The 26099-nt window shown below is 38.5% G+C and overlaps 2 protein-coding genes across 5 annotated transcripts in view; both read left to right on the top strand.

Moving 5' to 3' along the window:
* On the top strand, positions 1 to 11870 carry Aps (diphosphoinositol polyphosphate phosphohydrolase 1 Aps). Of its 3 annotated transcripts, XM_072296608.1 has the most exons (5): positions 1 to 212; positions 378 to 573; positions 4341 to 4502; positions 6199 to 6283; positions 10456 to 11870. In XM_072296608.1, the coding sequence occupies exons 2-5, from the start codon at positions 475 to 477 to the stop codon at positions 10575 to 10577; spliced, it is 468 nt and encodes a 155-aa protein (XP_072152709.1). In that variant the 5' UTR covers positions 1 to 212; positions 378 to 474; the 3' UTR covers positions 10578 to 11870. The 3 variants fall into 3 exon arrangements, with proteins under 3 accessions (XP_072152709.1, XP_018911481.1, XP_018911489.1); XM_019055936.2 differs by having other exon boundaries at positions 1 to 573; XM_019055944.2 differs by having other exon boundaries at positions 5 to 573; positions 4341 to 4496.
* A 1814-nt stretch (positions 11871 to 13684) lies between these two features.
* The window catches only part of LOC109038930 (phosphatase and actin regulator 2), a 252193-nt gene continuing 239778 nt past the window's right edge, over positions 13685 to 26099 (top strand). The window contains exon 1 of one of the 2 annotated variants that reach the window (XM_019054206.2): positions 13685 to 14733. In XM_019054206.2, coding sequence (XP_018909751.1) covers positions 14439 to 14733 — 295 coding nt within the window. In that variant the 5' untranslated portion in view covers positions 13685 to 14438. The remainder of the gene's footprint in view (positions 14734 to 26099) is intronic. The other variant, XM_019054212.2, reaches the window with a different exon arrangement.

The following is a 26099-nucleotide window of genomic DNA, read 5'->3' as shown; positions in this document are numbered from 1 at the left end:
TTTACTCTATGCGATTCTCCATCGACCGTCATTCTTTCTCCACTTGCGCCATTTGGATATTATCACTTTTTCAGTGAACCGCTGTGCATTTCTCGCATTCGTGTGCGGATATTCTCCGGATTAATTTAGTCGTGATCGAATTTTCACTTCAATTCTGTATTCATGTGTTTCAAGTGCAACCGCGAACACTTTTCGTCGCCCAATTCATCATGGTTTCTGCCTTTCTTTTACTTGTTGTGACTTCCTAGTCAAGGGTGCTGACTTTCAGTGCTCAATCCTAGCTTATCCTACGACTGTGAGCGTATTTATCAGTGTTTTACACTTTTAAAATGGCTTGCATTATCCTTCATAATGACCGTTTTTTCTAAATCTCACAGGTAATTCCCCATTCTACTAATTTAGGTTCAAACATCGCGGCCCCTGTTCACAAGTATCTGTCTCCTAGTTCATACTGTAAGCTTCCTATCCACCAAAATGGTCAAAGAGAAACCTAATTCTACCCGAATCTACGATCAGGACGGTTTCAGGCGCCGAGCTGCCTGCATTTGTGTCAGGAATGAATTGGAAAAAGAAGTAAGTGATCTCTCCTTGTTTCCTGTTGCATGCTAAAGTGAATGACATTGCACTCGCTCAGTAGTTTTACAAGTTTATGTAGCTGTGGAGAAGGTACGCCCAATGAATTTGGCTTATCTCCTCCAAATCTTTTGTGCCCGTACCATTTGTATGCCAGTTAATTTTCAGCCATAGTTCTGCAGACGAACTACATACCTCAGGGCTTTTTTTTATCCGTGAAACGAATGGAACGCGATGATAGCGGCCCGGGTTGGTTCAACCAGCCTGAACCAACCTCAACCTACCTCGGAAGAGTGGTCCAAGCGTTCCACTGGAACACATGGAATGCACCGGATCGTGCCAGTAGAACGCGATAAAAAAGTGATGCGTTCTATTGTGGTCTACTGTGGTTCAGATCAAAGACATAAAGACGGAGTGCTCGTGTCTAAAAGCACGGGGAAAAAGTGAAGCCTGGTTTGGCGCTGGGTGCTTGTGTGAGTGTGTAAATGAGCGCGGGAATCCATGGCGGCAAACGGAAATTTGATTTGAACTTGTCCTCTTGATTTTTCCCACATTTCTTCTTCGAAACGTATTTTAAATGCCTAAAACGAATATATTAAGAAAGTTGGGACTGCGTCCTATTATAATACACCTACTTTTGCTCGGTAACAGGCAGTAATCTCAGATAAAGTTAGTTTTTCTTCTGCTCATGGTGGCTCTGCAGGTTCAAACAGGCCGTTACAGTTCTAGACGAACGTTACTCCCAAATGAAATTAATCCGTCGACGACGGACCAATGCTAACCTAAAGTTAAAGAAATGTGAGTGGGTAAGTGAATTTGGGCAAAAATCAACCTAAAATACTTTGTTTCCGCAATTTTATTTAGGTCCTGCCCTACATTTGAATTTCTAACTTGTCCCAATTTTGCCGCCAAGCCTCTAGCCAATAGTAGAAGTGGTTGAAAAGAAGCTTCATTTTTTGCTTTTAGCCCTCCGTCTTTATGTCTTTGGTTCAGATTAAAAAAAAGCTCTCTTGGTACTAACTGAACCTAACCTAACAGGACGAACATACACTCTAATGCCACAGCAGCATCAGATCTGCTTACATCAAGTTCATACATTTTTGAACCATACCCTTTTTAAGGTAGATAAATTTATCTTACAGTCATCAAGGTGTATTGATACTGTAAAACCGCCAATTTGCAGTTTACAGCAGAGGGAAATAATTCCGTACTTGAGGTAGCAGTCATACGGTGTGATTTTCAAATATCTCTCGAGAAATTGTTACGGCAGCCTGACTGTTGAAACCTTATATTTCTCTGCGGGCAAGATGAGACTAGACATAGTTTTGTGATACTCCAATTTGAATGCCTAGTTGCCCTGTTATAAATTGCGGCAATCAGTACATGAGATCATCAATACTATCAAGTTATATCAATGATGAATTTTTAACTAAACAAATACTGATCTTTTGAGAAAGTGCTGTTCAGAGCAACTTGAATGATAGTATACCTGAGTGACATCATATGTCACTCGGAATATTTGCAGAGTCATTTAACTATTGACATAGTATTTTTTTTAACCCAGCGTGTCTCAGAAGTTTTACTATCTGATGAAATGTGAGCGTTTATCCAGTTTCATTGAGCCATGAAAATAGCACCCTAAACTGTGGAACTCAATGGATTTTGCAAAGAATAGTAAATCTACTGTAATTCTCCGCAAAGAATAATACCACAAGGTTCCAACACTAAATTTTTGCCCCCTCTACTTTATCTAAAACTGGACTGATCAATGTTTAGGGTCACTTTCCACTCACTATGAATTACTCTCTCAAAATCTTATTTTAGGAAGGTTGCTATGTCCCATACTGTATCTACTAACATGGTGAGTGGAGGAAGGTACTCCCTTAGATATGGTGAGGAAGCTTAATTTTTCAGCTTACGTAATGCATCTCAACCGCTAGGGTCATCATCAGTATTATAGATTTGTGTCAGCATTACCAATAAGAAGTACAAGATAGAATGTACCTATTTAAGCTTACAGAATATTGGAAGAAGCTGAGGGGGCGGAGTCAAGAAAAAAGGAATACATAATGCAAGAAATGAACTACCTACATCGTAGTAGAAAGCAGTAACACACTGAAATAGGTATATGCTATCCCAAAATCTAAAATTAGAATTTTAGTAGGCATTGTTACCTCTATGTGTGGATGAGGGAAAACTAGCTCCCAGCAAAAATTAATCAGAAACCTCGAAATAACAAATTCATCTCGATTTCCTAAATAACACTGGAGAAATTTTGTTTAGTTATCTTCGAAAAATCGGGGGGGGGGGGGGGTTACTTATTTAAAATAGTCAACCCTCCCTGTTCTTATAGCTTCAACATTCATTTCAAAGTTTTCTCCCTCTTTGCTAGTATATTGCATCTATTAGGAATTGTGCGGTCAGAGGAATTCAAAAGATGCTTTTAGGACCTGCACAAATTACATGAGCACTCAATAATTTTCTTTACTTTTAAAACAATCAACTCAACAGATTGATGTTTTATCCTGATTTCATTTCTTAAAACCATTTTCCTAAAAAGTATCCGGTAGCTTTTGAACAAATCAAGTGTAAAAGAAATTGAGCATTTTAAAAAGCTGAAATGTAGGTACCAATTTTGAACGTTTGCAACATTTGATCTGAATGTAGATACATATTATAGAGTATGGCAGCATTGGTGACTTTTGACATGGGAATTCATTATACATCATCAGGTCAACAAACCCTGTTTGAACTCGATTGACAAATGCCACTTCCTCTATGGTTGAAATTGGAGACAATTAATCAAGGCGTAAGTTGTAAAGAGTTGGGAAGGGTAATCTTGAGCTGATGCTACAAAAATTTAGAGATCTCTCAGGCACTTATACTTATATTATTTACAGGAGCAAACAATAAAACAAGCATGAAGATAAACAATGATGGTTTAAAGGTTACTTTTATGCTGGGCATGCGTACTTGACCCTGCGTGAATTTTTATCTACTATTTGATAACAATTCATCAGATGTCACTACTGCATATAATTACATCACCAAGATGTGCAAAATAACCCCCAGTGTTGATGAAATATTCTTCAGGTTCTGGACCTAGAAATTTGGAGTTGCCTTTTAGATGGAAAATTAATTACACCTCAGTCATTGGGTACCTACCAAACCTTTCGGCACTGGAACAACTTTAGGTAGATAGTCAGCTTAAATCCCAAAAAATATTATTGAAAGTATTATTTTTCATTCCATGAACTATCTTAACTGCATCCCATCAGAGAAACTACCAATATTGCTACGCTGCTAAGATTATGCAATAATAATAACAAAGACTGTGCTAAGATCGTGCGATCTCCCAGGCAAAACCTTGAAATTGCAACAGTTTGTATGTGCCCTCCAGAAAAATGCATATAAAGTGAGAAAATTATCCTGTAAATTCACTTCTCTGTAACTGATCTGCTTTCAGGCAAGAGCTTGTAAATAGGGTGGTCACACAATTTTAGCAACAATGTTGTATCATTAGTCTCTTTTTGCCAAAGATAGTTTCAGTCTCTTTGTGAAATGCTTTTTGAACAAGTCCTACACCTGGAGACCTCTTACTGGTCTTATTTTTTCTAAAAATTGAAAGATGTACAATTTTATTACTTACTTGAGGAAGAATAATTTTTTCTTAATTCTTTACACTTTTTGATTGGTATTCATTCATAAACATTCCGTAGCATATCATCAGCACATCATTACTCAATTTTTTGTCATTTTTTTTACAGGTTTTGTTGGTTACATCATCAAGGCGGCCTGATCAGTGGATTGTTCCTGGAGGAGGAGTCGAGCCAGAAGAAGAGCCTAGTGTAACTGCCATCCGAGAAGTTGCAGAGGAGGCTGGTGTCATTGGAAAACTAGGACGGTGCCTAGGTGTCTTCGAGGTACGAGTAGGTATCAGCATTCAATTTCTTACATCTTTTTCATGACTTTGGCAACCATCTATACCGTAAACTAACTTCCATGGATTGTGTAAATATGCTGAGGTAGGGTTGCAATTATGCAATAGGGAGAATAAAAGCCACACTCACCTAGTACCTAAAAAAAAAATCTTCAATTGCTGAAAATAAATGGAAAGAAAAAAAATTAGAAGCAAGCATTAAAGCAAACTAACACATAGAAAGCAAATGGAAAGAAATCTTATTCATCTTGCCAACAAGCATATTTTGAATCCATACATATGTATCTGTAAAGGAACGCAATTCTTTTATAAACACCTCAATGGTGTAAGGCGGCAATCACATAACTCGGTTTGCAACGTCGCAGACTTCCTGTCATACTTTATTTTTTAGGCGGATAACTACTCAGCGGCAATTCTTTAAAACTGCCATAATTTTTCTTCTCTGTGTGAAAAAAATTCAGCGAAAACTTCAAGGAATGATGCCAATTTTTTCTCCTTTAAAAAAATGACAAAGAGGTGGAGATTTTTAGACACTGCAAATGAGTTATGTGATTGCCGACTGACACCGTCGACCTTCATATGCAGCACAGCTCACTGTTTAACTTACTTCTGAATATGGATAAATCGCAAAAGAGGTTCCCCTCTCCGCCAGTAAATTTATGCGCATATTTAGTCCTCTTAAAGAAAAATAAAAATGAACAAGTAGATAACTTTTCAGTTTTCAAATTCTGGAACAGCAGTGAACAAATCACGCCTCATAATCGCTTGATTGATAGCGCGCTAAGATGTGAATATGAGCTGCTGACGCAGATCTTTGCAAAAAAAAGGATCTGGTTTTTAAGTTCTAATTGATCAAAAACGTGAAGCCATTATATCAAATTGAAGCTGAAAAAATGAGTGTCCAAAGAAGTCGAACATTTTTGCTTTGCTTAGAACAATACAATACACATTGGGGGAAATAAGGGAGCAATAGGTTTTGAGAAGCAGATAGCAAATTAAATGAAATTTATGTACCTTCTGCTGATTTTTATCATAACTTAAATTTCTTTTGTACCCTTACGTAGTTCTCTACTGCTTAGGGGTAATAGTATCAAAGAATCCAAGGAAAACGAAATGAACGAACACTTTAAACATTGACAATCAGTCAGGGTCAATTTTTAGAAGACACGAATGTAAATATGATGCATTGTGAAAAGATAGTTGTTAACTTTCTATGTTTCCTTAAGTTTTCTTTCGCATCGTTGAGGAGTTGATACTTTGTTGTTTTTCTCTTGAAAGCTCAGAGAATCTAAATTTTCCATTTTAGAGGAATCCATAATTTGTGGTCCTGAAGTCTTAATTTTACCTACATGGTCTCTACATTGTTGGAAATTCAATTATAGCTATCATACGGAACTGTTTCTATAGTTACTTTCTTCAAGACCTGTGCAAGAGCTATAACTTATACTGTCATCAACTGATCACCTCATGAGCCTCTTGCACCATTTCCTCACTCAAGTCATTCTTAACTTTTACGCAATCTCTCAACAAAGGTGAGTCTGGAAGCTTGCAGGCACAGGTGAAAAAAAGATGGCGAAGGAAGCAGCTGTAACTTCTCAATGTTATTAGAGGCAAGTACTATTATTATCCAGTATTGCTATTCCTATAATTTCAGTTGTATTTTAGTGAAGCTTTGTATGTTTCAGAATCATGACAGGAAGCATCGAACCCAAGTTTTTGTTTTGATAGTGACTGAAGAACTGCCAGATTGGGAGGACTCTCGCAACATTGGTCAGTATTTTTAGAAAACTTCTTATTGATAGTCAAGTAAATACTTAGTGAGCACCCGATGCATCCCACGGACATTAGTAACTAAGAGGGGAACAATGGAAGTTGTTTCATGTATTAAAGTGTAGTAGACAAGTTTTCATCACAATCGTTATAGTGGTGGTTTGCTAATTTGAAACCGAAAGGACCAAGAATTTTCTTTAAATTAAAGGGTTTGTGAGTCCCCAAGATTTCAAATCACAGGGAACAGTTTTAAGGGAAATTAGAAATAATTCGATTTTTGAAGGAGGTCTATTATTTGAAGCAGGACGGTTATTTACACTATATTTTGAAGTCATGCCCCTATTTTTATAGATATTGTTTGCCAATTTCTTTAATCTGCTTCCAAAACGGAGCCACCATGACCTTTTCAAATTGCAGAGTGTGCGGCAATCTCGAATTATCATGTGATGTGGTTTTACTATTTTGACTTTCAAAGCTGATAAATCCAATGGTTACAGTCGAAAAATTTCAAATTAACCAGGGAAATAAATACCATGGTTCGTGCGGCCTAGAAAAGTGCTTGAAAAGTGCTTGATTTTGAATCTATTTTTCAAGGCCTTGATAGGACCTTAATAGGGTGGTTCTGATTTTGCAACTTTTCGAAAATCAAAGGTTTGATCCCCCAAAACTTGTCATTTGGTGTGAAATGAACCTACAAAGAATTTCAGCTGGATCGGATCATTCTAAATGGTGCCGCAGCAACTGACAAGTTCCCGAGTGAGAACTTAGAAATTTGAAAAATCGCATTTTCCCGTCATATCGCGAATTTTTTTCCCCTCCAAATTGTTGCTACAGCTTTGAATTATTTTGAGGTAACACACTTTTTCACAACAAAAAAATAACACCATGTACTTCATCACTTTTAAAACACCCCTTTCCCCCTTCGAAGTGGCGCCAAATCATGCGTTTTCGCCGATTTTTTGTAAGATTCTCCTGGCATGGTTTGCCTGAACGAGTTTAAACTTTTCGACGAGTCAAAAGCAAAAACTCTTCAGATTCTTGGACTATAGTGTCTACCGAGTCATTGAAGCTAAAAAGAAAACCATTCTGTTGAACTCATGGTTAATAAACTTGATTTAAAGGTATTTTGGGGCTAAAATAGGCAAACTACCGGCAGGAAGTCCCGTTACATTACTGTAAAGAAAGGACGTGTCCCATTAAGGAGGGTATTTTGGTCCTAACTTTGGTCGAAAATTGAAATAGCTTAGAATAATGTCATGTATGGTCAAATTGACTCTTAATCATCTACCCTGTGAGAACTTGTCCTTATTTGAGGTGTTTTTGAAAGGTTTTTGCCTGATTTACCAGTGCAAAGTAGTGAAGTTTTGCAGTTTTCTCGAATAATTGCTCATTTTTGGTCCTAAATTAGATTGTTTATATATGAACGCAAGCGACTACCACTTTCATATTTGAATATGTTAATCTTTAGTACACTCATTACAACATATCTAAAGGAGAAAGTGGTAGTCGCTTGCGCTCATACATAAACAATCTAATTTAGGACCGAAAATGAGCAGTTATTCGAGAAAACTGCACTACTTTGCGCTGGTACAGCAGGTAAAAACCTTTCAAAAACACAAATAAGGACAAGTTTTCTCAGGGTGGATGATGAAGAGTCGATTTGACCATACATGACATTATTCTAAGCTATTTCAATTTTCGACCTAAGTTAGGGCCAAAGTACCCTCTTTAATGGGACACATCCTTTCTACAATAGTTATAATAACTTGGTCCCTTATATATGGTTATTTGAAGTACTAGAACACTAATACGACCAATAATGGTAAATTTTGGAAGCTTTAAGTTACCCCTCAGAGCTGAAAATTGCGCAAACTTTCTATGAAGCTCTCCAAAAAGTGGCCTGATTTTTGGGCAGCCGATTTGGACATTGAACCCAGTTTTAATTGAAGCTTACAGTAACTTAAAGCTCAGCAAAAACTTTCAAGATGACAGGAGGAACGGTTTCCGAGTTACACGCAGAATTGAAATTTTACGTCAGGAAATTATTATATCAATTCGTTTTATGATTTTTTCCCAATTTTACTTGGAACATTGGTGGTTTAATGTCAAAAAAGTGGCATGCCGGGTGGCTGTTTCTTCAATGACTAATGGTTGTCCGATGATAACTATAAAGATTGGATCCTCAGAGTATGATGATAATGAAAGTATTTTGCAGATAATCCTTTGAAATTGTAATGATGGGCGAATCTGCTATCAAAAGTCACTTGGAAGGGCAAAAACATCCAGAAAACGCTCGGCGTTTTGGGAAAAAAACCTCCCAAACAACAGAAAAGTATTGATTTGTGGATGCAGCAAAGTTCTATGATACGGGGAAGAAACTGTGCGCTAAGGAAAAAATTATGAAACAGTGCTTGAAAATTCTGATAAAAGTGCTTAATTTTTTTATCTTGAAGCTGCACGAACCACGAATACATGAGTTATTTTTTTAATGCGAAGATTTTCCCAAGGGTATCAGATTTTTCTTAGAATCACCTCTTGAATTCAAGCACTTCAAAATTAGGGAACACGCACTGTGCCTTAATGTTTCCAGTAAAATTAAAATCCAAAAATTGTGCATTTTCTTCAGAAAATACTCTAAAAACTTTTAATCTCAGTGAATCTGGAAAAGCCACTCTTCAGAAAGTTTTTCAGAGTCCTAGTTTGGTCTCATCATCATTTGATGCCCGACTAATGTTGTCAACTGCGAACGTAAGTAAATGTGAAAACCATCACAAGAAGGGTGGGAAATCAGTATTTAAATTAAAGTTTTCCGCAACTTGAGCTACAAAATATGAATCATCCTGCATCATCCAATATGCATCCTGGAATGGTAGACTGATAGCTTAGTGACTCGTGACTACCCTCTCAAGCTTATGTCTGGGCTCTACAATATTTAAAAAGGAGGGGTATCAAAGAGGGCCATTTTTGGGCCCAACGCAACTGAATTTCCTCAACCCTACAATTTTTTGCTTGGTGAAGGTCTATTTTTTATGACACACATGATGATTTTATCATTTCTGGTCTCTTTTCAGGTATAACAATAGCCTAAACATTGGTCCGAAAGCTCATTTGGGTGAAAAATGTGTATTTTTTGGGCATTCAACTGCAAACCCACAAACCCTGCATTTGCTCCCTAATTCGGCCTTCAGGCCAATGGTTAGGTCAGGATTAGACCCAAAAAGAGATTGAAAATGACCGAATCATGATGCATCCTGTCAAATATAGACCTTCAATTAGCAAAAAATTGAGGCACTGGATGCGAAAAGGGCACTTCTCGATTGCAGTGTTTCAGAATCTCTGTTGCTAATTAATCCCTTGGAGAAGAATTAATGGGTGATTTTGGCAGAATTCTTTCCATAGAAAATTGTAGAATCATAAGGAATATTCATTGAAATTTGTAGTGAAATTGATGCATTCACTTTCCTCACAATGAATAAATTATTAGAGGAGACTCTGAAACACTGCAACCGAGAAGTGCCCTTTTCACATCCAGTGCCTCAATTGTGGAGTTGAGGATATTCAGAGTTAGCCGAAACCATGCCCCTACTGATACACCTTCTTCATCTTCTCTTGAAAAAATTTATTTTAATTACTACGATTTACCTCAACTTGACACTTGATTATCCAATCATTTTGTTTGGACTGATCAAATGTTGGGAAATTTTTATCTTCTAACATTACCGACTCAATATAATAGCATCACAGCTAAGATAATTCACCAGGAACCTGTCATGAATTGTGGCTTCTGTGAAGAAGATAATGCATTTATTATTTGCGCAATCCTTCCACAGTATTTGCAGTGCACCAGCCATCTAAGTCCAAATTTAGAATGGCCACACATCAAATAATTGCAGGTCTTAATCTGGTTTTACCTTTTTTTATTTGAAAAATCTGTGATAGACAGATCGGTAGAAATCCCCTCATTCATTCTTGTTACAGATCTTCTTTTATCCTTAACTTGTACTAGAGAAAGAGTCAAATTTTCCCAGTGAAAACTACTCGCAATATGAAATTTGGAGGCTATAATTCCTGTTTTTAATCCTGGAGTATTTTAAGTTCATTTTAAATATTCCTGCTGTTTTGACTATTGTGTGTTGATAATTATTTTCAACTAGTTTTTTTTATGTTCACAGGACGTCAAAGAAAATGGTTTACAATGGAAGAAGCTCTGAAACAGTTAAGGCTACATAAACCCGTACAATTGGTCTACCTAGAGTCTCTTTTGACTGCTACAAACGACAAAGCCACCCTTTGAAATTTGCCTTTTTTTTTACCTCACCTCAGCTGTATTGTAAATTCTTACATATTCCTCGATGTATCCTCTCTTGTAAACTTTCAAATAATTTTTACGTTTCTCAGTTCTATTACTCCTAAATGATACCTATGTTAAGTTCATATTTATTTGCTCACTTAATTATGGATAACTCCTATGCATTAATTGTAAAATAAGTCTTCGCATCAATGTGTTTGTCTCTTTATCATACTTGTGGAGCGCAACTTTGGGATAGGCTGCCCAAGCATTTAGTGAAATCTATTCAGCCTTTTTTAAGTTTTGTTAGCTTTATTTCATGAATAATTTGATTTCCTTTATTGTAATTTTGTGGCGATACTTTTTTACTGTATTACTTAATGGGATTAATGTAACCTTAACAAGAGATCCGTCATTATTATACAATTTTCTCTGTTCTTTTAGCTCTTAATTGAATGCAATCAACGATTGATTTAAAATAACTATAAAACGCTGAGACCTCCTTTAAAGAATAGATCAACTATGGTAATTTAAATGAGGAAGTTAAAGAGTCTTTTCTCCAGAATCAATGTCTTAATTTTAAGGTTCAAGGTATAATGTCTAAATTTAAGAAAGCAGATCTTATGAAACAGGAGCTTCTTTTGTGGTGGTTTCGGAGCGATGTTTGAATTGTCAAAATATTTTTAATGGGAAGAGGTTTCCTCCTTTCCTCTCAGTTTTTCTCTTTCACTTTTTTATTTTGTTCTGAAGCATTGAAACTGTATTTTGATTTACTCCACTGAAACTGAAGTTTCGTCATTCTCAGTGTTAAAAACAAAGTTTAAGTGCATTGGATTCTTTTATATGGCTCTCATCTGTGATATTTGACTTAACAAAACAAATTCTTATTAAAATGATAAACTATTTTTCTTCGATTTAGAATTTCATGTTCCATCGCATCATTTAATTTTATGTTTATGACTTTCGAATCAATTACAAATGACTCAATTTCATAACTTCTAGCACGCTTTTTTTTTCTCTTTTTTTTTTAAATATATGTTCAAAGTGGAAATAAAATCAGATTGAACAAATTACTCCTCTCTCTGTTTTTCTTGCTAGAGCAAATCTGAAACCTTGCTTTTGTGTCCACCCTCACAACTTCCAATTATTTCTGGCCCTAAAATGATTTCACTCTCAAATGAACTGTTCCTTTGTAATCTCCTATAATTTTTCCATGAAAATACTCGTTTATTTTTACTACTCCTAATACCACGCCCAACTTTATTACTTATGATCACTAATAAAGTAATTCTTCTCTCATTGAAGTTGTTATTTCTCCTTTGCATTCACTCAAGATAGAATGCTTGTAACTGGGGATATGTAATTTAGTAATGAAACAAGAGCACACATGAATTCACCTGTCTTGAATTCTTATTCTGTACTTCATAAAATTTTACCAGGATAGTTTTGTACATTAAGTCATCTTTTTGTAATTGATGATTAGATCAATGACTATTGTGTTGCAGAAGATAAATTACGAAACATACGAAATCCACCGCCCCCCTTTCGAAACCCCCCCCCCCCCCACACCATACGAGCAGTATTAAGGGAAGCAAATAATCAATAATCAAACTGTCAAAAAATCAATAGAGCTGGGAATCAGAGGAACTAATATGCTGGTAAAATACAAAGAAAATTTCCAACAGTGTTTCTGACCAAATTGCAAGTAACATAATCAAAAGATTCAAAGAAAAACATCATCATTGAAATAAGACTTGAAATTCCAAAACACTGGAATTTAACTGCAAAAAAGAAAGGAATTCATGAAAGATTTAGTGGCAACCCGTCCCTAGTTACAATAAGCACCAACTATGTAGACCACATGCAGGTCATAGTCACTTTGAAGTAAGTGCTTTCACTGTAATTAATGTGTTGTGAACGAACTTTGTGCCCTTTAACTTTATGTGAATTTTTTCCTACACTCAGGCGAAACGGGAAGTGAAAGTCTTGTGTTAAATGTAAAATTGGAAAGAAACCAATACTACATTCATAATTAATGAAGAAAGTGAGGGATTTGTAAAGATGCTCTCAAGCACTGAAGGAATCTTACCAATTGATCACACTTTCTCAGTGAAAATTAATACTTAAGTAAGTAATGAGAAGATCTTGATTTTAATGGAAATGTTCTTCCTATTTTTGAAACAGAGTCCACAATGCAACCATCTGTTAAGGTAAATTGACGATACTCTCACCACACAATCCAAAATATAATGAGGAAAAATGTGAGATTAGCCGTTAGTAAAATGTGGTTTATTTGACACCGGCCATTGTTAAATTATCGTAAACTCTGAAAAATTGAGTTTTGTGCTAATGTAGTTGAAAACTGATGGAAAGATGTGTGATATTTCTGTCAGCTCTACAACTCCACTTTTTTTTGTCATACTGAATCCGAAACTTTTATCATATTCCTCCGTTTCTTACTCCATGTGAAGAATTTTGTTTTGAAAAATCGGACTTTCCACCCTTTTGTTTGCAATTACTTTTAGGTACCTCCTTTTTCAACTTAGTAGGATGTCAATTTATCCTAATTATTTTCAGGGCAAGAGTTGCCATTCATCATCGGACAAGATGATAGAGAATTAAATAAGTTTTCATTGCAAGTAAAGATTCTTGAAAATAGAGCAAAGTAAAAAAGAGCGCATGAAGAAGTCAAGGGTGGATACTAACGATGAGAGAAGTCGCCATTAAATCATTAATTATAGAAAGGATTAATAACACCAACACATTATTTCTCTGCTCTCCTTGGCGTTCGAAATTGCCGCTTTTTTGTCACTCCGCACTTGCCAACATGCTAGTTGAACTCTCACAAAAATGAGACAGAGGAGTACAAATTACTCTGTTGTTATTCTGGATTGAAAGAGTTTCCTCTATTAGTCTTGTTGCTGTTAGCCTTTTTCAGCAGTTTTATTTCACTGAGATCGCATTTTAGCGTTGGAACTCACCGCGGAACATTTTTACTTGTTTGATAATCTGCAGGGTTTTTTTTGCTGCATTGGCATTTATGCATTGACATTCAACCAATGAAAGAGGCGTGTTAAATTATTCGAAGCGTTGATTGGGTAACTGGTTTTGTACAACCACAACCAAACGTCACAAACATGGCCACGGTCGAATTCTGTCGTTAGTTTTGAAAGATCGTCCTCGGTCCCTCGGTTATTCGGTTGGTGTGTTTGTTATTCCTCCCGGTTGTGTGTAATTAATTAGCCTTTCTTCCTCTAAATTTTGCGCTTGTTCATTTTGTCGTTCGAAAATTCCGTTCATGGCTCACAGTGCTTCCCGATCTTCGGAGACAACTCCGAACGAAATGATCTAATCGTTGGAAATCAGCTGGCTGTGATTACTCTAGTTGTGTTCCGTGTTTTGGTTATTAATTTCATTTCATGCTTGAGCTGTCTACAATATTCTTGATCTAATTTTGTCGCAGTGTTCAATTTCGTGAATTCCGTGCTGTACCGCGGGTACAATTTTGACGGTTCGAAATTTGTACACACTAATGTGTCCAGTTGTGTATTCTGTCTGCTGTTCCTGGTGCAACATCAAGTGCTGTCTATTTGCTATTCATTTTGTCTGGCAATAATGGTGTTTATCACTTTTAAAATAAAAAGAAAACCATTAATTTTACCAAGCATCTCAGTGCGCAATCATCCCGTCGCTTTCATCAAGAGCACCCTCATGTTAAATTATTAAATATAAGTAATGTATTGGTTGGTTAACGAATGCAATTGTCTTATTTTTACAGATTAGATCTGTTTTAATGTTACTGCTTTTATTTCACATCACCTCCTAGCTAAATGTCCTTAGAATTTTAAACTTTCCAAATTTGTTATAATGTCGGTTCGCGTCAGTGGTGTTTATCTTTATCCACAGTCACCTAATTCATTATCGCCCAATAGTGAGAAAAATAATCTCAATAGCATTAATTCGGGTAATGGAAGCCCAGCCCCTACAATGAAACCGCCGGCGGTTGCCATTGTGACTCCTCAAAGAAGTAACAGCTTGGATTATCTTAACTTTGAAGAGAAACGCAGGATTATTGCTTCGTCACTGTCTCTAACAGATTTTTTACACCATCATCACCACACAGACGGATCAGCAACTACGCCAGCTTCGCCAAATTCTTTAGGTAAGCTTTCTTGAATTTTTGTCCTTCAAGTAATACTCATCCTAGCATTTGTGTCTCATTAAATCTTTTGTACCATTGAACTCCTCTTCTCATTCGAGATCATTGACGATGTTCGCTCCTGAAATTCTTTTACTTTAGCCAATGCTGAGGCAATTCATTGTCCTTCAAAATGCTGTGGGAGTCTCATCTTCACGATCTTTGCGTATATTCAATTTGCAGAAGAGAGGTATTGATCTTCTGATGTTCTAAAAGTATGCACCTTAAGTAAGTAATTATTTATGTGTTAGCTCCTCAGTAACTTTAACTGATCAAGGGTCTATCAGTGCTGGAGCTGCAGTATCTTTTTTGTGAAATTTGGTGCCAATGCTCTTTAAGTATTTATAAATGGTGAAACACAAGATGTGGATCACTTATGACGGACCATTTCAAGTAGGCAAGGAATTCTTAGTTAGGTATTCTCAAGACCAATCCATACAGGTTAGTGATCGCGCATCTTTTTGGAATCTAGGTACTCCCTCGCCTGACTTTCAGTTGACCGCAGCCAGTGTGATCCATCACTGGCTGCTCTTATAAGAAATGCATTGCATTTTTACTTCCTGCGATGCGTAGTAGGGTCTCTAAACTTGTCTATGAGAATGATTGACCTCTTAGATAGATCTTGGTTTTTCTTGTGATCCCTATGAAGACTGTTTTTAGTTTTATATGGAGCTCTATTAAAACCTTAAGAAATTTAATTCCGTCTTGAATGTAAGTACCTTCGTTTGGTACCCCGGCAGAACTTCAGAATCCGACTCCTCCCGAGTTTCAATCGCGAAACTAACCTCTCAGCTGAGAACACTTCCCAGGTCTACCAACTGAGTACGAATTGCACTAAAATGGTTAGGTTAGGTTAGGTCACGTTACGTTAGGTTTAGGATTATAAGGATTACATAGGATTATTTAGGTTTAGGATAATAGGATTTAGTTTAATTTTGTCATGTGAAGGTTGGTCAAACTGCCTTCTTTACGGCAGGAGTCGGATTCTGAAGTTTGGCCGGGCAAAAATGCATCTGAAAAGACCATGTTCTCTCCTCCCTTTGCCTCAATGCTTGCTGCTATGATAGCGAGCCACTTCTTATTCTACCGTGCCAAGTGAAATAACCGTATGAATATTTAAATGCCACCAAATTGTGCCTTAATAAAATATTTATGGCTGAAAAAGTTTGTGATTTGTTTCCATCAAGTTTCAGATGTGTGAGATAGAGTTAAAAGGCGAATCAAATTATCTGTAAGATGAAACGGAAGTTCAGGTGATCACCAGAAAATTTTCATTTTATCATAGAAGATTTGGCAACAGTTGTACATACAGCGTTTTACCATAGGGCGGTAGTATGCTGCCGTGCTGAAGAAAAACGCAGTATGAACCTTCAGGCATTTCCGAATTTTGTTTTGATGAAACACGAATTTCCTGGTAATCTTAATGATTTCTTTATTCCAATTTTGTTCGCAATTGCACCCAACTTAAGTTCCTGAAAATTTCAAGGAAAAATGTTCATTCCTATTCTCCAAAATAATAATTGTATCGAAAGAAATTTGGCAACATTCGAATGTTGATACGGCGTTCTTGCTGAGTACGATAGTACGCTGCCGTGCTAAGGGAAAACGCCGTATGAACAATCGAGAGTTGCCAAGTTTCCGTCACTAAAACGTTCATTTTTGAGGAAAATTATGAATATTTTTGCCTGAAACTCTCGGGAACTTTGGGTGAAATTGCGAACAAAATTATCTGAAAAATTGGAAGAAAAACATTCATATTTTTACGGAGAAAGCTCTGTTTTATCAAAGGAAATTTGGCGACGCCTGAAGGTTCATACGGCGTTCTTCCTTAGCACGGCAGTGCGGACGCGGACGTGTAAGTACCGTGGTAGGTTGTCGTTGAATCATCCATCTCGGAGTTCTCTTATCCTCGGCGCTTCCTATATCGATAACAATGAAGTATAACTGTACAAGTGATTCGATTAACTTGGGGACCTCATTGTGCACCCGTACATAATTCGATCTCACTCCAGTTTCGCTTGAGATTGGCCCCTTCGAGTGTCTCATGGTAATAACTTGTCGCCGACGTGACGTCATCATGCAGTTGGAAATTCCAGTAGACGCTTATCTCGAGAATCCATTCACGGTTTCATAACGGTCTCTCATATATGAAGGGCTCGGAGGATAAGGCGCCTAAGTGTAGTTTTTGAAAAAATTGACTTATTAAGAGGGTGCAGGGTGTCTACAAACTCCGGAAATAGTACCGATTTTTCCAAGGCGGTTCGGAACTTCCGAAAAAGTGCGGAAATTCCGTAAGAAGGTCCGGAATTTTTTAATTTTTTTTGTCATTTTTGTCGCAATGGGCCTGTTGCATGCAAGAGATACAGCCGTGCGAATAGACTTTATAGCGGTTAAATGACATGAAAATTACGATGGTCACATTAAAAAAGTCTGAAATACACTCCTTACTGCGCAATTTGCGTTGTTAGGAGCGCGCTTTTTCAAATTTCCCGCGTCGGGGGGCAGTTTTCTTACGGAAACAATTAACGGCAACTCGCGGCTATTTCCGGTTGAGCGAATAATTCAAATTTTTGAAATTTTTCCAATTTCGTCAATTAGAGGTACTGAAAAAGTACTCAATTTTTCTGTTGAGGAGGCTCTGAATTTCTCGGGAATGTACGGAAAAAGTGCTGTAAAAGTACTGATTTTTGGCCAGCCTCTTTAAGTAGACATCCTGTTTTAATGATCTCAAGTAAAGCTAGTCTCAATGCATATTCTGTGAAAAACTCCCTCGAAAATCCCAATTTTTAAGCATTAAAAAGTCAGTTGGAAATTTCTTTCCGCCACAAGGATCCGTGTAATTTTGAAACTTCAAACACGTATTTCTCGAAATAGCAAAAACTGCACCCATGTGCCTCGATATCCAAGCCCCTTATACGTGGGCCCAGCTTCAGGTGGATCCTCAGCTAACGCGCCATGCATCCTGCGCACGATCGATGTATTTCAAATTTTAATCAGGTTGATTATTTCGGGGAAATTAAAATTTCAACCTTATGATACGTCGATCATTAAGGGATAAAGCCAAAAGTACTACTTCTAATAATAATCACCGTTATAGATAAGTACATTGAAATTGCTGAAAATCGGGATCGGTACTTCAGACTTAATTTTAAGAATTTAGAAGATCCCTAATGATTGATCTAGAGACTGACACTTCGATTTTTCCCAAGTAGGTAATCCATCCAATCGGTGAAAATTTGAAGTAAACCGATTGGACCCCGAATGCAACGCACCAAAGCTGAGAATCCTTCTTGACAGAAAGGAACAAAGTTTTGCGGAAAAGAAGGGGTTCTCTCATCAGTTGATTCTCAAAACTCCTCACGCAGTCGGTTCCTTTCTCCGACTTGATTTCACTGGTGAAAAATCTGAGGAAGAAAAGAAGGAATGCTCGAAGAATGGACGAAAAATCAAATATCAGGTAGCGTGTGAAAAGCGAAGATAAACATATGTAATTGAGTCGTTGTTAGAGTCAGTTTTCTCTGAAAGCCTATCCTTCATTGGTACTTTGCTTTTTCTTAACGATAACATTTAAGTTTTGTCGTTAAAAGTGAAGGCGTTATCGAAATCAATGATGTAGGGGAGAGCGCCGTATGGCCATTCGAATTTAGCCAAAGTTTCCCCAATAAAATCTTGTTTTTTGAGGAAAGTCGTTGAATATTTTTCCTTCAAATTTACAAAGATATTAGATGAAATTGCGAGTAAAATTTTTTGCTAGGTATTTTCAAAGAAAGACATTAACAAGCTTTCAAGAAAATTCTCACGCCACTTGAAGAAATTTTTGAGCAGGTCTGAATGTTTGCACGGTGTTCCTCCTCAGGACGGCGGCATGACAGCCGATAACTATCGGGGGAGATCATCCAACACCCTTGCTCCCTGAGTAATTATTTTATGAAATTTGATCAGTTTCAGCTCGGGTCCCTTCGCGAGTAAAGCCTTGACAAGGAGATGGGGTTTAAATAGAGGTCTTTATTGTCATAGTGGAGCAAGGGACCTTAGGTCGGAAGGCGTTCCCCTCAGACTAATTTATTTTAAAACCCATATGTGCCCATTGGGTCGTTAACGACCCATCGCAGTTTTTGACTTTTAGTGTTAGTGTAAATTAGGGAATTTCATGTGTTCAACACAGGATAATCCATGTCTGGGATACCTATAGGCAAGCCTACTTTATTTTTGTTGTACCTCAACACGTGTTTACCCACCTGTCTACATAACGTCAAACACAACAAGGAAATAAAAAATCAATTTGAAAAAAAAATGGTTTTGGGCATACATGGGTTAAGTGGTTCTTGTCCTTCGGCACCAAAAAACTTTTCCCCAGTCCAACTTCTACACTTACTTTGCAGTTTTTTGTGTCTATTGAACATTTTCTCATTTCCGAGTTGACGTTTTTTCACTCTCACTGATTCAATTGTATTATACCATCTAGCAAGTAGCAACTGTAGGCACTGGAAAAATAAAAACTCTGGCCATGGAAGCCGCACTTACGCGTTATATATAGACATACCGTCCGCGTTCCGGGCTCAGAGGCCGAAACTTCCGGGCGAAGCACCGGGAGCAATCGAAGCTACGGCTTCAGCACCCGGGAGTATCGGCCTCGGAGCCCTGAACGGACGGCCTGTCGCCCTGTAGGTACCTAACCCAATATATATAAGGTATACGCATTTTATCACTCTGACCAGCAACTCGGCGGCGTATACCTGGTATATTGAGGTCGAAATCCGCACTTTTACTTCTGTAACTCGATGTAATCACCGGAATTTTATGACGGAATCAGGCAATTGCGGATCGGTTACATTTTCAGTCATCCAAACGCGCGCTAATTGAATTTGTAATGGCTCGGTGACAACATGCTGTGACCATAACAGACTCGTTAGTTGATGGCTTGCAAGCATGGGAACCTGCGCAGACTGAATCATCAGGTTTCAAGTGTTGGTGAGTGCCCGAGTGCGATTCCATCGCGCCGACTCGCTTTTCTACACTCGCTGCAAAGACATTGAATCTCGCTGCTACTTTTGTTTTCCTCCAGCCGAGGACGTCTCCTTCATAAACAGTAGTCAAAGCCGTCTAAGCACGAGGAAATCAACGCGCGGAAATGTGAAAAACTCAAAATTGAGTCATTAACACCGCTGCTTCAACTCAGCAGATTCTTTTCTTTACCGACTTTTTTCCAAAGATGTAAAACCAAACTCACACTGTTTTCTCTTTATAACTTAGTATTGGACTGTCGCATGATCCTAGAATTGCTGAATGAAAAGGTGCAAGTCTTGTAAATTTTAGAAAGGAACACGTTTCCGAGCTTAAAAAAGCTCGAGACAACTTTTTTGACTGACAAAAAGGAGCTTAAAGTTGTGGAGATGATAAAAATGTTTCTCTTAGCCTTTTTCCTTATGACGTTATGAATGGTGACGACCCATGGTTTCAGCCACCGCGATTGTCATGGCCGCTGTACGACCGGAATGTAAATAATAAACAATCGTAGGTGAAAGGATCACGGTGGTCAATGATGACGTCACGAAATCTGTTGGCGCGATATTTTTCCGTTTGGATTCAAGTTGAACTTTCGGCAACTTTAGAAGTTATTTTCTTTTTCACTCTTAGCAGCATTGCACAACACCGACCCGAACGGTCCCAGTGGGTATCCTCTAAAATAGCTATTCACAGCCGTGCTATGGAAGCATTCCGTATGAACATTTGAAAGCTGCCAGATTTCCTTCAATGAAACGTTAATTTTTGACGAAAGTTATGAATATTTCCTTAAAATTTGCAGGAACTTTAGGTGAAATTGCAAACAAAATTATCAGAAAAATTGGAAGAAAAATATTCATAAGTTAACCAGTAAATTTGTGTTTTATAAGTGGAAATTTGGCAACGCCTGAAGGTTCACACGGCATTTTTCCTTAGCCCGGCAGTATGTAGGTGAGAACTGCCATGTTTGTGCCACTCTTTTATTGTATCTCCAGTAGTTTTAGGCCGTTCAAGACCAGTTTCAGGGCCCAGCTCAATGTAAATAAACCGCGGCGTGCTCGGAAGATCATTTATTTTCGAGAGAGAAAAATGAACCGTAGGCAGCTACAGGAAAAATCCAATTTTCGGCTATATTATTTATAGCCGCATGTTTAGAATACATTTTAGAGGTTCTTGATTAAACATTTTGTGTTCCATCTTGAACTATCTAGCTATTATGTTTGTTTCCATCGGACCCTAAGGGTTCCATAAAATCCCAAAAATTGGCAGACCAATCAGAGTGGCACCGCTTTTCCACACTCAAAGGAGTGAAGCAGCAATTTTCCACCTCTACGGATACCTTAGCAGAATGTCCCCCAGAAGTCGAAGTGTCTAACATAGTCCTGCCGTGCTAAGGAAAAACACCGTATGAGCCTTCGGGCGTTGCCAAATTCCCTTTGACAAGTCGCTGATATATTGGAACATTTTGAATATGTTCCTGTCAATTTCTCAGATAATTTTCGTTGTAATTTAATCTAAATTGCTTGAACATTTCAAGGAAAAATATCCATAACTTTTTTTCAAGAATAAACTTTTATCGGATTAAATTTGGCAACTATCGAATGTTCATATTCGGTCTTCTTCCCTAGCACGGCACGGTAAGACGCACGTATGATGAAAATTAGCAACCGCGCACCGAAACGCAGTTGGCAAGTCTGCAAGTTTTACCAGTACCTAGAGAGCCATTGGCCGAGTTGTCAGTGCGCACGGGAATTCTATTTTTTGTTGCACGGCTGGATACAGCCTGTGTCACACTATCAAAGCTAGCCATCAAAATACTAAGGTGAGGTGCTGTGATTGGCTTTTTCAATGACTGGACCAATCACAACACTCCACCTTGACATTTTGATGGAGTATTTTGATAGTGTGACACATAGGCTCATGAAAGAGGCACTCATTATCGGACGATTTGCAGGTGTGATCCAACGCGGAAGGCGAAAACCGCGAAATAAGAAAAGAATATTCTTGGCGGTTATGTTGCAATGACAGCGTGTTCACGTCGAGACGTCGCACAATATTAATTATCTCTCCGCGTTCCTTGTTCGTGGCTCGTCCCTCCTCCACCTCGGATGCACGTTGCACGTTGCAACTCCATTTCATTCGGAATCTAATTTCTGGCCTGCGAATCTGCCAAGTGTCAAGTTTGTCAGCCGACTGATTCCAACGGCCACGGTTTGAGGATTCAGTCCGAGTTTTTGTTTTCCAATCGGGGGGAGACACTTCAAGGATGCTACTCCATTACCAACAGCCAGACATTAGAGCCCCTTTAACGGAAAAAAATGGATTGCTGATCTAATTATTAAATTGTAAAAAAATATGCCCGATATGTTTCAAATGTACATTTTTCAATGGTGGAAAGCGAACTTAACAGCAGGGGTGGTTAAATTAGCATTTTTTAATTGTAAAATCTACATTTCCACTTCTCGGACGCTTATTTTAACTGCAAAATTGCTAAATCAGCAACATCATTTGGACTGAGTTTAGCAGAAAGGAACCAACCCACATTTTGGAAAAAATCAAGTTGTGAGTGGTTTTGAACTCGACCACTGCTCTACTATCTATCGCCAAAAATTCAAAGTTTTTGTTGGAGCAAATTTTGCAGAAATTGAACTTGAAGTTTATCTTTTACATTGAGTCTTATGTAGGAGCCAAACTTTAAACCTCTTTTTCTCGGTTCGATCCCGATGTGGTTTGGTTCCTTTCTGTTTAACTCCGTCCGTTTTTCCCCCTTGTTAAAGGGATAGTGTGGTCACTGCGCGCGGTTACCACCTGATTGGCTGAGTCGTCTTATATTAGGCTCAATCGAGCCTTCTAGGCCCCAAAAACGGCGGACGCTCCAAGTTTATGTAAGCACAAAATGACTCAAAATATAGTTTTATTTGCATATTGCAACGAAAACTTTCTCAAATGCATTATTACGACGTAGTAATTTACATAGTTGTACGGCTAACAGATATGCGGTAACCCTAGGACCGTATCAGGGCTGCATTCAATGCGTTTCTCTTTAGAATTTTGAGTACTTATACTTGGGTTCATGCCCCCAATAATTACGCAGTCGGAAACATTTAATAGTATGTAATCGGTAGAGGAAGAAGCATAACCTAACCTAGCTAGTTACTTCTTTTTGGAAATTCATATGTTTTTCTTCACTATGATGAACTCAACTGAGCTAAGCACGAAGAGTTGATGCTGACAATGTGACTACTTTTTCCTTTCTCATCAGTTTAAGCCTGAGTGAAGAGTTTTTTTAAGGTAAACTCAAAATCCGACATTTTTCCTCTCTGTTTCGCATATTAATTTTAGAAGGGGGGAGGTGGGGGTTCGCGTATATCGCCGTGAAGTCAGGCATTTTACCGGGAAGGTGTAGGTGCTGTGGTACACATTTCCACCCACAATCGCTCATACAGTAGCCACAATCCGCAATTACATGCTGACGACATCCTATTACCTACTGCAAATTATGCGAGAATCATAGGTGCACCACTTTTTGGAATTCTACTCAAACTCTAATGATTCTACAGCTGTTTCTCCATGAATATAGCGAAGGAAATAGTAGTGCGAAAACCTTGCTAAGTTCGACAATTGATGAAAGCATGATGTTAGACCTCTGTCAAATTTGGGAACGGCAATCCAGAAAAGGGCAAATAAGTAATGGGACTTACATCAACTCAAAATAAATTTTAATATTTTTGGGAGAAAAAATTAGAAAAAAAATTAATAAATAAAACAATTTCTTTATTTAGGTACTTTCAAAAAAGTAGCGACGCACGTACCTACCTCTAAATCTAAATTTTTCAGTGAGTCTCAGCATTCACTATAAAATCTAATAGAACGTCTGAGATGGCATAGTTGCCCATATCTTGCGCAGTTTTTTCAACTTGTTGCACAAGCAACCGAAGTGAAAAGATTTTTCGTCGGAAACCACTCGTACCCGGTGCAAGTGAGTTTTGTAAGTCCTCTTCCTGAAAACATGTGTTTTTCATCAGCACTTAGTCCACTGGCACTGTTAACGTATTTGGTTTTTAACACGGCGTTTAACGGAATCGTATGTTACTTAATAATCTGTCTGTAAGACGGTGCGGCATCGCGCGTCGCACAGTTTAACTTGAAGTTGATGTCTTGTTTTACCGATACTGAGCGCTTAATTAACTCCACTACATCTTGCAAGGCAACCCTATGTCTGTCACATTTTAGGAAAAACCTATGTGCTATTCCATCCCGGTGCGAATAGGTGCGAATACGGATGAGTCAAAGGTAGTGTTTTCTTTTTTCAAAATGTAGTCCAATGACTTTTCAAAAGCATGTACCTAGGGCATCAGAGGTGTGTCCGAAATATAAATAGCTCTCAAAAAGAGCTCGGTCAAAAAGAAAAGCCACATCAAATGAGGCTTGGATGGCGTATCGGTAAGTTGAGATGACAGGAACCGCAGATATTTTCGTTGGGTTTAACATCGCATTTGCAGCAGCGACTTAGTCAATGGTGTATTCGATGGCGAAAATTAGGTTATTTACCTACTTCCGAGTATATTGGGGGAGGTAGAGTCCCTTTATACTGAGAGTCAAGACAATTCGGCTCATGGATGTCACAAACGGGAATAAAGATTACAGAAATTGAACGTTTTTCGTAATCTTTGATCGGCCCATTCTCAAATGCCTTTCTCCGTTCCTCCTCTCACTCCGTTTGTTCCTTGCCGAACCCGTAATTCCCCGGTCCTTACCAGATTATAATCTTTGCAATTGGTGAAAATGTAATCTTTATTCCCGTTTGTGACACTGTGGAGGCCTAAAATACGGGAACCAATCAGAAATGGATTCAAATTGTCTTGACTCTCAGTATATAGGGACTCTAGGGGGAGGTATCGTTGTTGAGCGTCTGTGCCCTGTTTTTTGGCGACAGGGTCCCGACGGGATGAGACTGTACGCCGCGCCGGCCGCGGTTTGATCTCGCGGTCAACGAGTGAATTGATATTAGTTGTATCCGGTGGATGAGCCGGTGTCGGTGGAGTCGAAGCCCAACCGCCCGAGCCCGACACTGGCGACTAGCGACACGTTGATTAAGTCAAGGAGAGCTTGGCCATGCGCGCCGCGCGCCGCGCCGGCCCAAGGTTCTCTGCCCGACAAGTCCCGACCACGGCCAACCCACAGCTTCCCACCAAAAAGCCAAAAATTTCAACTGCTCATTCTTGGACTCGCCCTTATTTAGTGGCTACCTCGTGCTTCCGGTAATCCACGCTTCCAATCGGGACAATGGCAGGGTGTCAAGCATCTGGATTTTCCCGATTTCATCAGGATTTGAGGAAAAATCGGTCGTGAAACCAGGATTTGAGAAAAGTCGGCAGTCCGATCGGATTTTTTTTATCGAGTTATTTTTGTGAAGTTACATTCGCCTTGCGTGAAGTCAGGATTTGATCAGCTTTTGGAAAATTATGAAATCAGGATGGCTCATCGCGAGCCATCGCGATGCTGAACGAGGTGCTCTGGGATCAGAGCATCTCAAAGGCAAACAAGCACCGGATATATGACGCCATCGTTAAAAGTATCGTGCTCTATGGTAGTGAAGTGTGGCCTTTGACGAAAAGAACGCAAGAAATGTTGAGGGCAACTGAAATGGATTTTTGGCGGCGATCTGCCGGCATTTCGAGACGGGACCGTGTCCGTAATGAGAGAATTCGCCAGGTGATGAAGGTTGAGAAAGATATCGTGCACGACGTCATGTCCAGGCAGTTATGCTGGTATGGACATGTGCAAAGAATGTCGGAGGAGAGGTTGCCCAAACAAGTTTTGGATTGGGTACCACCTGGGAAGAGGCGACGGGGACGTCCCGTAAAGGGTTGGCGGCAGGGCGTTGACGAAGAGATGTTGCGTTGTCAGTTGCCCGATAACCTCTGGGAAGACAGGCATATGTGGCGTTTGGGTGTCGTAGAACGCCAGAGTGCGTTGTAAAGCGACTTTTTATATATATATATATATATATATATATATATATATATATATATATATATATATATATATATATATATATATGAAATCAGGATTCAGCAGTCAAAAATTAGGAAAAATCAGGAGATCCGAAAATGAAAAAAAAAACTAGACACCCTGAATGGGTCAGTTGCGCTGCTCGTAGAATCGTGTTCAGATCCTTGATTCTTGTGGATTAGCTAAAAATAATACGCTCTACCCAAACACGAAATTTCTACGTTCAATATTAACCGAGGTATCGCCCTTTGAAAAGTCAGGCTTTGACGGCATCCACCGCGGTAGTGACACCCTTGGTTTCTCCCACCTTG

The sequence above is a fragment of the Bemisia tabaci genome, chromosome 1 (genome assembly GCF_918797505.1).
Source record: "Bemisia tabaci chromosome 1, PGI_BMITA_v3".
In the NCBI taxonomy this organism is placed as follows: domain Eukaryota; kingdom Metazoa; phylum Arthropoda; class Insecta; order Hemiptera; family Aleyrodidae; genus Bemisia; species Bemisia tabaci.
The sequence above is the reverse complement of the archived record's forward strand: the minus strand, read 5'-3'. Positions and strand labels throughout refer to the sequence as shown.

Bases quoted from the DNA above. Each gene is read 5' to 3' on its own strand.
- Aps (XM_072296608.1), top strand. From the start codon at position 475: ATGGTCAAAGAGAAACCTAATTCTACCCGAATCTACGATCAGGACGGT. The intron at 574-4,340 runs GTAAGTGATCTC...TTTTTTTTACAG, and splicing joins GGAATGAATTGGAAAAAGAA to GTTTTGTTGGTTACATCATC. The intron at 4,503-6,198 runs GTAGGTATCAGC...TGTATGTTTCAG, and splicing joins TAGGTGTCTTCGAGGTACGA to AATCATGACAGGAAGCATCG.